The sequence below is a fragment of the Staurois parvus genome, unplaced genomic scaffold (genome assembly GCF_062004578.1).
Source record: "Staurois parvus isolate SC_StPar_1 unplaced genomic scaffold, SC_StPar_1.0 ptg000778l, whole genome shotgun sequence".
Taxonomy (NCBI): Eukaryota; Metazoa; Chordata; class Amphibia; order Anura; family Ranidae; genus Staurois; species Staurois parvus.
The window spans coordinates 463,898-479,723 of NW_028318574.1; the positions used below are offsets into that span (position 1 = coordinate 463,898).

A 15,826-nucleotide genomic window follows, 5' to 3' on the forward strand; every position below is an offset into this window, starting at 1 on the left:
TTAGAATTATGTCGATGTCCCAATATTTATGGACCTGACTGTACATAAGCACCTTCCGGCTTTCAAAGTGGTCATTGGATTTCAGGCTCCTGTATGTGGCAAGGCTCCCAAAAAGTCTCACACATGTGGTATCCCCATACTCAGTAGAAGTAGCAGAATGTATTTTGGGGTGTAATTCCACATATACCCATGGCTTGTGTGAGAAATATATAATTTAAATGTCAATTTTGTGTAAAAAAAAATGTTTTGGTCATTTTTCAAAAACGTGTGGGAAACAAAATAAATCATCCATGGACTCAATATGCCTCTCAGCAGATATCTTAGGGTGTCTAATTTCTGAAAAGGGGTCATTTGGGGGTGTTTGTACTGTCCTGGTATTTTAGCACCTCAAGAAATGTGCTGGGCAGTCAGAAAGTAAAATCTGTGTAAATTCCATTATCTATGCCATAGTTTGTAGACGCTATACCTTTCACACAAAGCAATCAATATACACTTATTGGGATTTTTTAACCAAAAACATGTAGCAGAATACATTTTGGTCTAAATTTATGATGAAATTTGAGTTTTATGGATATTTTTTATGCCAGAAATGAGAAAATATAGTTTTTAAAAACATTTTTAAATTTTTTTTTTAAAACTTTTTTGTTTATAGTACCAAAAATAAAAAACCCACAGGTGATTAAATACCACCTAAAGAAAGCTCTATTTGTGTTAAAAAAAGGACGTAAATTTCATTTATATTATTTATTGCATGACCACGCAATTGTCAGTTAAACTAGCGCAGCGCTGTATAGTAAAAAATGGCGTAAATTGCAGTAACTATACCATAGTTTTGTAGACGCTATAACTTTCACACAAAGCAATCTATATACACTTATTGGGATTTTTTTACCAAAAACATGTAGCAGAATTCCTTTTTTGCCTAAATTTATGACTAACTTTGAGTTTACTATATATTTTTTATAGCCGAAAGTAAAAAATATAATTTTTCTTCAAACTTTTCGGTCTTTTTTTGTTTATAGTGTGAAAAAAAAAAAAAACAGGTGATCAAATACCACCAAAAGAAAGCTCTATTTGTGTGAAAAAAGTACGTAAATTTTGTTTGGGTACAGCATTGCATGACCACGCAATTATCAGTTGAAATAGTGCAGTGCCGAATAGCAAAAAGAGGCCTGGTCATTAAGGGGGGTAAATCCAATAGAGGACAATTGGTTAAAGTGCTACTCCGCTACCACTATGTTATGTTTCCCTCTTACCTATAGTGCTGCATTCTCTACAAAATACATACTCACCTCCACAGAAAATCCAGCGTTCACACGCTATGATTCACTGTTCAGGTGACATACATTGGGTTTAGCACCACCATCTTGGTCCTCTTCAGCTGGCTGTCTCTTCCGGGTACAGGCAGCCAGCTACCAATGATACACCGGGCTTGCCCTCTGGCCAGAATGGCGGCAGTGGGCAGGGTCAAAGAAATAAAAAAATAGGTAAACACAGAAAAAAAAAAACCCTCAATTCTCAACATAGGATTTATGTTCTGCTTTAAACACTGGAACAATATATGAGCTATCCTTATTTTATTTTTTTTTATTAAGGAATACGATTAGAGATCTATATCAGTTGATGTATATCCTCAACAGAACACTTGTAAGAACCTCTCATGTACATAATGCCGCACTCAAATGTGCATACCTAAATATACCGCACACTTATATCTAGGCTATTACTCACAGTTATGGTCATCATTTAGGACTTGGACCCCAATGCACCAAATTCTAATTGATGATTTCTGACCTTTTACAATGAAAACATTGTTTCCTAAGCTCTGCCTGGCTATTATTATTATTATTATACAGTATTTATAAAGCGCCAATAGTTCACTCAGCGCTGTACATTACAAAGGGGGACAGAACATGTGACAGAACAATACCAATACAATGCAAAACATGAGGGGATCGAGGGCCCTGCTCTTTCGAGCTTGCAATCTAGAAGGGATGGGATAGTGGTACAGGAGGAGATAGCTGTGGGGGATGGAGTGGTAGGAAGAGTGGAGGAGGTCAGCAAGTTAGCAGGGGGTGAGGTAGGCTTCCCTGAAGAGATGGGTTTTCAGGGTGCGCCTAAAGGAGAGGAGAGTAGGTGATAATCTGATGGGTTGGGGCAGGGAGTTCCAGAGGATGGGTGACACCCTGGAGAAGTCCTGGAGGCGGGCATGGGAGGAGGAGACCAGGGAACTAGAGAGAAGGAGGTCTTGTGAGGAGCGGAGTGTGCGTGCTGGGCGGTACTTGGATATTAGGTCAGTGATGTAGTTCGGGGCAGTATGGTGGACAGCTTTGTACGTCAGTGTTAGGATTTTAAATTTGATCCGTTGCGCAATCGGAAGCCAGTGGAGGGATTGGCAGAGGGGGGTGGCGGAAACGGAGCGTTTGGAAAGGTGAATGAGTCTGGCAGCCGTATTCAGGATCGAATGAAGCGGGGCTAGCCAGCGGCGAGGCAGGCCAGTGAGGAGGGAGTTGCAGTAGTCGAGTCGTGATATGATGAGGGAGTGGATGAGCTGTTTAGTGGTTTCTGGGGTTAGGAACGTGCGGATTTTGGCGATGTTGCGGAGGTGGAGTCTGCACGAGTTTGTTAAAGATTGGACTTGGGGCTGGAAGGATAGGTTGGAGTCCAGAATGACACCAAGTACTCTGGCCTGCAGAGCGGGTTTGATATTGGCGTTGTTGGATGTGATGTAGAAGTCAATGGGGGGTGGGGTTCGGGCTGGGGGGAAGACAAGGAGCTCGGTTTTGGAGAGATTCAGTTTAAGGAAGTGGAGCGACATCCAATCTGATATGTCGCTCAGTAGGTGTGTGATTTGGGCAGAGACCGAGGGGGTGAGGTGGGGGGTTGAGAGATAGATTTGTGTGTCGTCGGCATAGAGGTGGTAGTTGAAGCCATGAGAGTGTATGAGTTGGCCAAGGGAGGAGGTGTAGATGGAGAAGAGAAGGGGCCCAAGGACAGAGCCTTGAGGGACCCCAACAGAGAGGGGGAGTGAGGGGGAGGTGGTAGCATTATAGGTAACGCTATAAATATCAACCTCATTCTGCCCTTAACAATAAAGGGGCAGAGAAGGATGCGCTGCTAAACTGTGCTGAAACACCTTGTGCCATTTGAAAATTGTAAACATCATTTTAAAACTATAAAGCCAAAATCAGTTGAACACAAGGGCACAACGTTTCTCTAGTTGTAAATTGGTTGAAAGCCTGTGACCCCTCCCCAATGTCCAGGTCATATTGGACCGTTTCTCGACTATATCTGGCCTTCGCATCAATTTGTCTAAAACCACGGCATTGAATATTACGCTCCCTGCTGACCTGGTTGAACGGTTGCAGACTCAATTTTCCTACCGTTGGGCATCCAATTCTCTGGCTTATCTTGGCGTTACACTTACTTCCTCCTACTCTTCCTTATTTTCAGCCAATTATTACCCCTTACTGCGCTCCGTTACTTCCCTGCTTCATTCTTGGCAGTTTCCTTCTTTATCATGGATTGGCTGGATACATGCTGTTAAGATGACTATTCTACCGAAGATCTTATACTTTTTCCGTACTCTCCCTATTCATGTCCCTGCGTCTTTTCTTCGTGTACTACAGAGCCGGATTCTCAGTTTTATTTGGGCTCGTAAAAGTCCCTGAGTGCCTAGAGCCACTCTGTATACCCATAGACTACAGGAAGGTTTGGGAGTTCCACACGTTTCTAGATACTATTTGGCAGCTCCGATTTCCCAGTTGTCTATGCTTCATGCCACGACTGATATTCAATTGTGGGTACTCTTGGAATTACCCAACTGTTTTCCGCTTTCCTTAACTACATTGCTTTGGCTCCCACCTAAGTTGCGCCCTCCGGATTTGAGCCCTATTATGCTTCACAGTTTGAGAATCTGGGATTCTGTTAAATATTCGGGAAATTTGATTTTGTCATTCCTACCCCTTTTGCCGATCACTCATAATCCTTTATTTTCACCAGGCCTAGAACATCCCTCTTCTTTCTCTTGGTGGACCTCCCATGGCTTTGTTATTGTACACGATTTTCTGAGCACTCGTACGCTTTCATCTTGGGAGTCTCTTCGAGAATCCAGGGGGGTCCCGCCACAGGAATATTATTGGTATTTGTAATTGCGCCACTGGGTCCTGTCCCTCTGTCGTACCTCTACATATCCTTACCGCAAAACGCCCTTTGAGCATGCTTGTCAGCATTCCCCAGGGTCCCCTGGCCTTATTTCGGTAATATATGCCTCCCTTAACAGCAGGTATTCCTTATCGCCCCTCTCTTATGTTTCTCAGTGGGAGCGAGATCTGGGTGTTTTGATTGCAGTGGAGGATTGGCGTAAGGCCTGGGGGATGGTGGCGAAATGTTCATTTAATACAGTCACTCTTGAGGCAGCCTACAAAGTTCTATTACGGTGGTACTGGGTCCCGGCTCGTACTGCTCACTTTAATCCGACTGGCAGAGATAGGTGTTTCCGGAACTGTGGTCTACATGGGGATGTCTTGCACATTTGGTGGTCGTGCCTGCGACTGATTGGCTTCTGGTCTAGGGTTTTCGGTTTGCTTCAAGCGCTATTTCATATTACGGTCCGTATGGATGCAAGGGTGGCCCTCCTGAATTGCCCAATTTCGGGTCTGTCTAGGTCTCAACAGAAATTGGCATCCTACCTATTCATTTCGGCTAAACATACTATAGCTCAAGCTTGGAGAACCCCTTCGGTAGTCTTTCAAGGGGTGAGGACTCAGATGAATGCTATGTTGTTCAATGAGCAGACGTCTAGCATTCTTCATGATTCTCATCCAAGATTCCTTAACGTTTGAGAACCTTGGATACGCTATTCCTTACCATCCCTGCCTCCTACTAGTTATGGCCTCTTATAGTCGCTGCTGGTGCTAGCCCCGGATCCACGATCCCTTTAGTTTCCCTTCTTTCATGTTTTCTTTCTGATTCCCTTTTGTTTTATTTTCTTTCTCTTTTCTTCTAACTTCTTTTCTTTTCTCTTTTTTCCAATATTATGTTGGATTACTGCTGCTATTTGGCTCGGCTGTTTGCCGTCTCTTCTTGATGTCATCGGACTTCTTGTTATTTGACTAATACACGTCAGCAGGATGTCCCTGTTTATACGTTATTGTTCTGCTCTGCCCCTGCGAGGGCGTATTTTGAGCTTGCTATATTCTTAAAAATCAAAACTTTCCTAATAAAAATATTGAAACAGAAAGCCTGTGACACATGGTGCCATATTACCAAGAATATTGAAAAATCCGAATTGGATTGTTCTTCTCTTTACTTTGTCGGACTATTGCCAAGATCAATGATATTCTGTAACAAACGTATTATTCTTACTGATAATGTCATGAAGTGAGGGGGCAGGTTCTGCCGCAGGCAGTAAAATCTGCAAAAACATATTAGGCTATACTTCCACCTACATCTTTCTTCTCTTCAATGATCGGTTTATATTTCATAGTATAGGCCCATGGTGGACAAACAGAAAAGGGATCTTCATACAGCCTTTCCTTCTATGGTAAATGTAGGCTCTATGACAGAGGCAGCACAGATCACAGTATACCTTATTGTGCAGAATGATACAGGTTCATGGTGACTGTACAGCTTCAGTAGTTAGAGGAGATAGCCAACTGTATAATTGAGCAATATAAATCCTATGTAAAATACTAGGCTTGTGTAGTGGGACTTAGAGCCCCGAAATTAACTTATGTTTCTCTAAGAATTGTGCAAAGAAAATCTTATTTGTATCTCATTTCAGGTTCATTGGACAACTCCACATATAATGACTGTGACGTAAGTCCTCTGTTTATTTTTACAGATGGGGTTTACTTTCTGAAACAAAGACAATTTTTGTTTTAGTTTGGTGTTTGCTGCATCATTGGTATGGTTTCCCTTAGGCTCTGTTCACACTGCCGCAACTTGAAATCCAATTAGTGAGACCCCAAGTCGCATGACATGTGAAATCCCATGTCAATCAATGAGAGCTGTCTTAATTAACACTACTGAAGTCGCTTCAACTTTAGAAAAGGTTCCTGTACTACTTTAAGGTGACTTCTATCCAACTTGTGCTATAAGCTTTAATGGAAGTTTCAGATCCTCATATATATTGATGTGATTTGGATTCGACATTACAGGAAGATTACCCAGGCAAAGTCACATAGCATGAAAGTTGCACATTCAAGTCGTACTCAAGTCACATTAAGTTGCCGGGAAGCACCAAATCACCAGGAAGTCCTTGCCTGGCAAAGTTGTACCGTAAGTCACACGATTTTCAGGTTTCAGTAGCGTGAACCGAGCCTTAAAATGCACCATCAATATGGACTAGTGGTAAAACATTCAAAACACATCTTCAAAGCATTGCCCATATCATGTAACCCATGTGTATCATTTGTATATTCCCTGCATGATGCTCAGTTCATAAAGTTTTAAAGGAAGAGTTCAGGAATTTTTAAAAATACCCAGCAGCTCCCCTCCCTAGCCCTTACTTACCTCCTGTGACACCTACGGCCTCCTGCATTGTATACAATTCATCTAGTAACATCACATAGACTTGAATGACACATTACACCTGCACTTACATGTACATCCAATACAGTAGCATGGGTTGCCATGGCACAGAACCTAGTTTGCCCTGGATCAGTGTCATGAGATCCCATGGTATGGACAAGGCTTCCGCCTGCACCATAACAACCGATAATGCTCCAGGGCATGATGCACAGTGTCCTTTGTTACTGTTTGTTGAGGTCTGCCCACACCATGACAATGCATGACACTGATCCAGGGCACGTGGCATACAGGGCCACTCCCAGCATTCAGGAGAGGATGAAAGCCCATCCTCCTACAGGGGATAATTGTGTAATGGGGGGGGGGGATCTGTGATTCTGGGACTATGTGATGATGAGGAGACTTTGATGGTGGTGACCTCTGATATATGGGAGGATCCTGATATGAAGGGGGCCTCTGATGTGAAGGAAGATGGGAAGGGGGGACCTTTGATATATTAAGGGACCTCCAATGTGAAGGGTGGCTTCTTATGTGACTTTCACCAAGGTGGTTGTGTGCATCATCCCAGGCTCAGATCTCCCATTGCTAAGTAACATTTACATTTTTTACATCTTAGGGATGTCTCAAGATATTGCATACTTTTAAATGATGCCACAACGGAAAGAAAGGTTGATGCTGGTGTATTGTTGGGGAGGGTGGGGGTTTGTGGGTTCTTTTTTTTCTAAATCCTGAGTTTGTTCTGTAACTTAGGGATAAGGATAATATTTTAGCCATGTGCTTGTAAGTTTCAATACCATTGGACTCAGCTGACTATTAATGACATTTTTTAAAATAAAAAAAGATCTTTTAGCTTTGTGAATTGATTCACAGGGGTTTTTTTTACTAAAGCTGGAGAGTGCAAAATCAGGCGCCTTTCTGCATAGAAACCAGTTGGCTTCCATGTTTTATTGCCAAAGCTTAAAGGATAAGTTCACCTTTTGGACAAAAATAATAAATGCACATTTTTTTGCAGGTACAAAAATGTGCATTTATTATTTTTGTCCAAAGGAGCATGGAAAGCATTGCACCAGTGATCAGTAGATTGCTGATGCCATACAGGTCTCCTGCACACCTGTCAGAATATGTGCTTGCCGTACAGGGATGTATGACCAAGCAGATATTCTGGCAGGAGGGTTCAATGAGCTACCACTGTGCTCCACAGCACCGTGATAGTTCATTGAAAAAATACAAGCTCACAGCCGCTAAGGCTGTTTGGACTTGCAGTTCATTCATTCACAGAAGGATGTGAATGAATGCCGTGGACGTATGGGCGGAGCCCTGCACGGCCACGCTGTTTTTAAATCTGACAGATAATATGAAGAAACCCTGTATTACCTGTAAGAGAGAGGGGGCGGCGTGCGCAGCTGCAGCTATGGGACCATGTTACATGTTACACCCTAAAAATGAGTGGAACATGTAACATGTTCCCAAAGGTGAACTTATCCTTTAATTGAACACTCTGAGGTTAGAAGCTGATTTCTATGCAGAAGTAAGCCTGATTTTGCACTCTCCAGCTTTAGTAAATAAAACCCCAAAGTGTCCATGAATCCTGTGCCATGGATGTACCCTGTGTTAAATGTTTATTTTTAAAACTATATGAATAGAGAAAAAATATATATAACATAAGTATTGTATAAAAATGTGTAAACTTTAAATGGAATTGACCAAAAACCAATATTAGTTATACTTTAAGAACCTTCACAAGCAAAATCAAAGTAGGTAAAAATATACTATTCACAATGTTTATAGTTTAATTACCGAGCCTTAATATATCAGCTTATTTAGAAGGTTAGCATTTTTCATTAATATTACATTTCTGCATGCATTTATATGAATGTATATAGGTCCAACATATAATACACTATTTTACAGAATCACATTAGTTTCTACCTCAGAGTAAAATATAATCTAACATACAGTTGTGTTCAAAATAATAGCAGTCAGACATCACTAACCTGATCAATCACTGTTTTTGGTAGAAATGATATTTCTACATGGCAAATAATTTAGTAGCAGGTGCAGTAGAGTAATAGAAATCCAACAGACCCAACAGTCATGACATGCATGCCGCTGATTCTGTGTAATTGAATCACTAATTGAAAGGGGCATGTTCAAAATAATAGCAGTGTGGAGTTCTATTAGTGAGGTCATTCATTCTTTGAAAAACAAGTGGAAATTATTGCCCTTATTTAAGGAAGGAAGGCAGCAAATGTTGTACATGCTGGTTACAGTGCATTTCTCTCTGAAATTCTGAGGAAAATGGGTCGTTACAGACATTGTTCAGAAGAACAGCGTACCTTGATTAAAAAGTTGATTGGAGAGGGGAAAACATATAAAGACATGCAGAAAATGATAGGCTGCTCAGCTAAAATGATCGCAAATGCTTTAAAATGGCAACCAAAACCTGAAAGACGTGGAAGAAAGCAAAAAACTACCATTCGAATGGATAGAGGAATAGCCAAAATGGCAAGGACTCAGCCAACAATCAGCTCCAGGAAGATCAAAGAAGGTGTAAAGTTACCTGTGAGTACTGTTACAATTAGACGCCTATGTGAAGCCAAGCTATCTGCAAGAAGCCCCCGCAAAGTCCCACTGTTAAAAAAAAGACGTGCTGAAGAGGTTACAATTTGCCAAAGAGCACATTGACTGGCCTAAAGAGAAATGGCACAACATTTTGTGGACTGATGAAAGTAAGATTGTTCTTTTTGGGTCTAGTGGCCGGAGACAGTTTGTCAGACGACCCCCAAACACTGAATTCAAGCCACAGTACACTGTGAAGACAGTGAAGCATGGTTGTGCAAGCATCATGATATGGGGATGTTTCTCATACTACGGTGTTGAGCCTATTTATCGCATACCAGGGATCATGGATCAGTTTGAATACATCAGAATACTTGAAGAGGTCATGCTGCCTTATGTTGAAGAGGAAATGCCCTTGAAATGGGTGTTCCAACAAGACAACGACCCCAAATACACCAGTAAACGTGCAACATCTTGGTTCCAGACCAACAAGATTGATGTTATGGCGTGGCCAGCCCAATCCCCGGATCTTAATCCAATAGAAAACTTGTGGGTGACATCAAAAATGCAGTTTCTGAGGCAAAACCAAGAAATAGAGAAGAACTGTGGAATGTAGTCCAATCATCCTGGGCTGGAATACCTGTTCACAGGTGCCAGAAGTTGGTTGACTCCATGCAACACAGATGTATAGCAGTTCTCAGAAACAGTGCTTATACAACTAAATATTCATTAAGTGATTCAAAGGAAAGCAAAATCTCTAAACATTTTTCAGTTTATATAGTGAATGTTTGAGTTTGTAAAGAAGAATACAAACACTGCTATTTTTTTGAACAGTCTAATATTCACTTTTCTTCAATTTTTTTAGAGGAACAACACAAATTTGATCTATTTTTCTTCATGTTTTGATTTGGAATAGAATGTGTAGTGTTCCAAATGCATTTGTGTGTATGGAAATAAAAGCTATTAGAAGGATTTTGAGCTTTATTCACTTTTTTCAACACACTGCTATTATTTTGAACACAACTGTACATGTCACAATGACACACACACAAACCCTTTTTCTCTGTAAGTCAGTATCATCTGGTCATGTGACCAGATGAAGGGTGCTTTGTAGTCAAGGAACAGTTTTTCCATCATCCTCTATGCAATTCATCATCATAATGTGCTCAATCCAGCATGTCAATGATTTTATTAGTTATTTTTTTTATTTGTAGGTGGTGTATATAAGTTCACCTTTTTTACAATTAGAAATTGACTAACATACACACTCCGATTTAATGTTTTTTTTAATGAATCAGTCTAAAAGTTGGGTTATAACATAATGTATGATTATTTTTTGTAATATTTATGTTCAGGATGAACAAAAGGAAGATGCTTTCAGTTACACCATGGAAGACATTCCCAAGGTATATACTATAACACACTAGCCAAATAATTGGTTGTCTTGTCATCATCTTTAAAGTGATTTCTAAAAATAATCCTATAGAAGGTTGCCTATTGGGTAGTGGGCATAAAAGTATTGTATCATTGTCAGTGGGATTATTTAGAGGACTCAAGGGTGGAACTAAGCCAAGGACACACTCTCAGAGAATTGCACAGGAACACGCAGTGTATGATTCTTGGTGTCAATCAACCCTAAATCCCCATTTAAAATTACAGATTGCTCTGCCCATTTTTTTGGCACTGACATGAGCATTGGATGCTACCTTTGCCTTCTATTTTTTGCAATGCTCATCGAAAGCTGGCCTCACACTATACAATTTGATTGTATATTCTCTCTACAGACTCCTTTAGATTTACCAAAATTATGTAACTTGTGAAAAAAGCCAAACAATACATATTCAATACATACCAAATCAGGCAGGACCTTGCACTACAAAGTTGATGGTAGATCTAAGGATAGGTTCAACCTATGCAGTTTGCATTTGATCTGTTTCTGTAGTGCGTTTTTGCACATGTGTTTTTTACACGTTTTTGATGCTTTTTTTTTTTCTTTTGTTGCTGGGCAGATTAAAACGCAGAATGCATAAAAATTGCATCAAAAAAGCCTTAAAAAATGCACTACCTCTTCTGCAGCTTCTCCATTGAAGTCTATACAACCAAAAACACAATGTTTTGCGTTTAAAAAACAGTCCCTGACCCTTTCCAAAAACCACCGCAAAATGCAGCAGAAAACGCATAGGTGTGAACCTAGGCTAACGGAGATTGCACAATACAATTGTATAGTTTGTGATCAGCCTTCATTTCCAAGGAAACATTTTTTTTCATAATGGAAAAGGAACAATGTTTCTTCAGTACACTGGGAGATCTTTGCTCAGGGTTTGTCTCCTTTTATCTTTTGCAGAATTTATTAAAAGTGTGTATTGTATAATTAGTGCTAGTGATGCTCTGATGGACCCTATAGAAAACTTTGTACTGCCTTCACAAAAGATGAGATGACTGTTTACACCTACCTGCAAATACCTTAGTTATTAGTCATTAGTAGGACAAGCCAAATACTGTATTTCTTGGATGGTCATTTTTGCTAAAAATCCTAAAAAATTATTGGGGAATCTAGATATGTTTAAGCATGCTGTGTGTGCTCACGTGCAATAAGGGCCATGTAATCAGGCTCAAAGCTTCCACCTTTTTGGGTTGGTTCACACCAATGCCTTTTTGTAGTGCTTTTTGTGGAAATTCACTACAGTCCATTTAACATGGTTTCCTATAGGATACATTCACATCAATGCTTTTTTGAGCCACTGCATTTTTGGAAAGCGTCAGGGACTTTAAGGAAAATTTTGCATTTTTGGTTCAATAGACTTCAATGGAGATGCTGCAGAAAACGCATGTAGTGCGTTTTATGACACGTTTTTCACATGTTTTTGATGCATTTTACGTTTTTGTAATCTGCCCAGCAACAAAAAAAAAAAAATTAAAAACCACTAAACACGTTAAAAATGTGCAAGCAAAAAAAGCAAAACACACTGCAAAAAAGCACTGCAAAACGGACAAAACACAAACTGCATTGGTGTGAACCAAGTCTTAATAAGAATGCAATTGCAAATTTAACAAAGAGGAGTGGAATTTGGTTGGTGAGGGTGATTGAAAGAAAAATGAAAAGATGAAATGTACGTGTTTACAATACAGTACACTATAAAGAATAGAAAAACACATAATATAACTGCTGGCAAATCACAAAATGCAGTTATAAATTTGTAAGTCAAAGTTTTCTATTCTATGATTTCTATTTCTGGGAAAATTACATTCAATATATTTATGGTCCTGTAACCTCCTTCCAGCAATGTTTTGTTTCTGTGAGTTACAAGCAGTGTAGTAGTAATTACATGTAATGTAATTTCTCCAAACAGCCCCAGATCACCCCAATAATTTAACTGTAAACTGCTGGTAAAATTACTACTTTAGCCATAGCTCCCAGCCATCCCTGATTTTTAGGGACTGTCTCTCTTTTGTAATTCCCTCTGTCCCTATTTGCTCCTCATTTGACCCTGGCTTTGGTCTGATGTATATACCTGTATACACACTATTTATCAAAACATGTTACAGTGCTAAATGTTTTATCAAATATTAAATTGTTGCATTTGCAAATTTCAAAAGCTGGCCTTCAGGAATAGTAGTGGTAAAAAAGCACTTCAACCAATATTTTTTTCTCTATTAATTATAAAATTAATGACATACATATAAGCTTGTAAGATGTGTTTTGTCTGTGGGTTATAACCCATAGAGCCATTTAAAGGGGAGACCGAGGATTATCAGCAACATTCAGCAGAGGGAGGAATACCTGGCCTGACCTGATCCAAATCCTTAGGGGTCATCAGTGGATCCAGTAGAGAGACTTGTCTCTAAATGCGCAGTTACACTGTGCATCTGGTGAGTGCACAACCTTTACTCTTCTCACCATCACCGTGTGGAAGAAGCACTCTGAAGGAGAGGGATTGTCACTAAGACTATTAATTTTGCCCCGCATGTCACTTTGCTTGTGACAAAATGTTTGTGATCACATAAGTCACTTGATTTATATTCACCATATCAGTATCTTGGACGTTTTGTATATTAATATCTGTGATATAGCGCCGCATCTTTTATACTCTGTGGGTTATAACCTACATTTACATTATTTTACAGGTTCAACATACTGGTACATATGCAAGATCAGATGGAAGTAATCTTAAGATTGCTACATTAGAGCCTTCAGTGACAACACATGCTCCAGACCAGTCTGCCAGCTCCACTCATGTACATGATGCCACAAGTGTTTCATCGGATAAACAGCAGCTTATGAAGTCTCCAAATATTAACTATGTATCTAGTGAGCAGCATACCAAAGATACAAAAAATAATGATCTAGTTTTGGCAGGTTTAGGAAAAAAAGTGAAGAAACATGCAGCACATTTTTCTAGCCATACTCCCAACAAAAAGTTAGGCTCTGCTAATACTGACATACTGTCAGATAAGGAGCCTAAGGGCTCTCCAAATCTTAGCAAGACAACAAATGATCAACCTATGAATCCTCAATTTACTAGCAAGCCACCAGAGGACCAGTGTAAGCAATCCTCAGGTGTTAGTAAGACATCAGCTGAACAGCCCACAAGAGCCATTACCACAAAAGCTTTGGTGCATGCTGTAAACTCTCATGATTCTGATGTTCCTGTAGACCAAGAAGCCACAGTCCTCAATAAGCAAAGCCAATCTGTAGCTCCTCTGTCAGACATTAGTACTGGAACTGAATTGTTGATTGGGCAGCCTTCATACTCTTCCTTTGTCAATAGTAAATGCAAAGAAATGGCAGAGAGCTCCCCTAGAGCAAAGGCTGCATTCCTTGTAAAAGAACCACATACTTCCAAGGAGGAAACCTCACCAACGTCCCATGGTGTCAGAAATGGAAAAGCATCAGAGATGCAGAATGAAACTTTTCATCCCAGTCCACAGCAAATAAAAGTATTTTCAGAACAGCTGACACAAGGTACTGTATGTTGTGTGTTCTCTCTTGTGTAATAATCTACAACTTAAGGTTTAGGTCTGGAGAAAATATTAAAAACATTCAGCACATCTCTATAATGCATGCACATTTCCTGATGATTTGTCTCCATAAAAAAAATGTGTATTGAAATATACCCATTGATCTGCCAGGAATCCAATGTGCTCCTAATTTACTGTAGTAAGCTGACAACGCAATGCATCTGCTGAACTGAAATACCAACAGTGTTATCAGCCCTTCTCAGAATTTTTGTACCTGAACAACCTCCCCTCTGCTCATTGCCATAACTTATGATGGAGGTGTTTTGTAGTAGACAGGGAAAAACTGACAACCCTGCTTGGAATTTCAATGCATCAGATGTAGAGTGAACATGGACATTAAGCGCTTACATGGTTTCTGGCAGATTCAAAGTTTTTTTGTGTACTTGTAGCATTTAAAAAAAAATAAATAAAGGGTAAATGTGCGTTTATTGCAGTGATGTATTTAATATTTGTTTTTTTTTTTTGCCTTGACATATGCTTTAAAGTGGAACTAAACATAAAACTTTTTTTTTTTTTTTTTTTAATTCTCAGTAAAGCGAGGGTTATAACACTTATCTTTTGAGGAGATTTCCCTTCACTTCCTGTCCCATAGCCAAAACAAGAAGTGAGAGGAAAACCTTCCAAATGTGACAGAATCTCTGGTTGTCATCAGGGTTACCAGAACTAGTGTCCCAATTGACAGATTATTCCTCTATTTGTTTTCTAATGACAATCCAAAATTTGGGATTTTCTTTCACTTTCTGTGATAATTGTAAACAGGGAAAAATTGGAAGGGTGGATCTCCTGAACAGGGACACAAAACAGCAATAATACCTGACAGGGGTTCCAATCACTTTCCAGTCTATCAAAAACTGAAAATATAGTTTTGCCTTTAGATATACTTTAAGTATGCTATGGACTGGAGATAGAGGATGGACGATTACTTATGATCAAGCTGCTGAAATATAACTTGCATGCTCAGGGAGCATATTGACATACAAACTTGCATCCTATAAAGGTTAAAACCTGATAAATGGTCTGTTTAATGCTTTATAACTATTGGAATTTTGTGCTGCACACTTCCCTCTATTTTATTGTTGCTATGTTTGCTTTCTTGCATGCATTTGCTATGTATGTTGCTTATCTTAGTGTTTGCATCTTCATTTTATTTTAGGAGTTCTTCGTAAAAAATTTGAACACGTTACTCTGCGGGTATGTGTCATATTACTGAGGTGTAACTAATTTTGGCTATATTTAAAGTGGATAATAAATGCATGAATCAAGTGTTTCCTAAACTTTGTAAAGCTCCATAAAAACCCTTGAGTGTCGCCGTAATATAAAAAAAGTATAATTTTCCCAACTTGTTCTGCCAGCATCTATTTAGGTTGTGTCTTCTCCTAATGTCCAGTGGAACACATACAGGCTTATACAAACTGTTACACCATGCCCCCCGTGCTACCTGTAACTGATACTATTTATAAGTGCAGCAGTCTTCAAGGAATCATTCATATCTTAGCCATCTGTTGCAGTGAGTTAATGTGTGTTAATTGCACATTACTGTGAGTTGTGTTAAGATAACCCATTCATTGTGAATGTGCTGCCAACATGCCACAATAGATCTAAAAGCACTTTAAAGCCTAACTTCAGTCATCCTTTAGCTTTAGAGTTGGGAAGAGTTGAAATATTTTTCATATTTTATATTTAGTGTATAGGCATGCTGAAACCATCTGCCTTCAAG

At 39.6% G+C, this 15,826-nt stretch overlaps 1 protein-coding gene across 1 annotated transcript in view; it reads left to right on the forward strand.

Annotated features, from left to right (window-relative positions):
• Positions 1 to 15,826, forward strand: part of LOC149444763 (uncharacterized) — a 106,496-nt gene that overhangs the window by 68,592 nt on the left and 22,078 nt on the right. The window contains exons 13-16 of the mRNA XM_089654562.1: positions 5,786 to 5,820; positions 10,446 to 10,496; positions 13,216 to 14,053; positions 15,263 to 15,300. Coding sequence (XP_089510688.1) covers positions 5,786 to 5,820; positions 10,446 to 10,496; positions 13,216 to 14,053; positions 15,263 to 15,300 — 962 coding nt within the window. The remainder of the gene's footprint in view (positions 1 to 5,785; positions 5,821 to 10,445; positions 10,497 to 13,215; positions 14,054 to 15,262; positions 15,301 to 15,826) is intronic.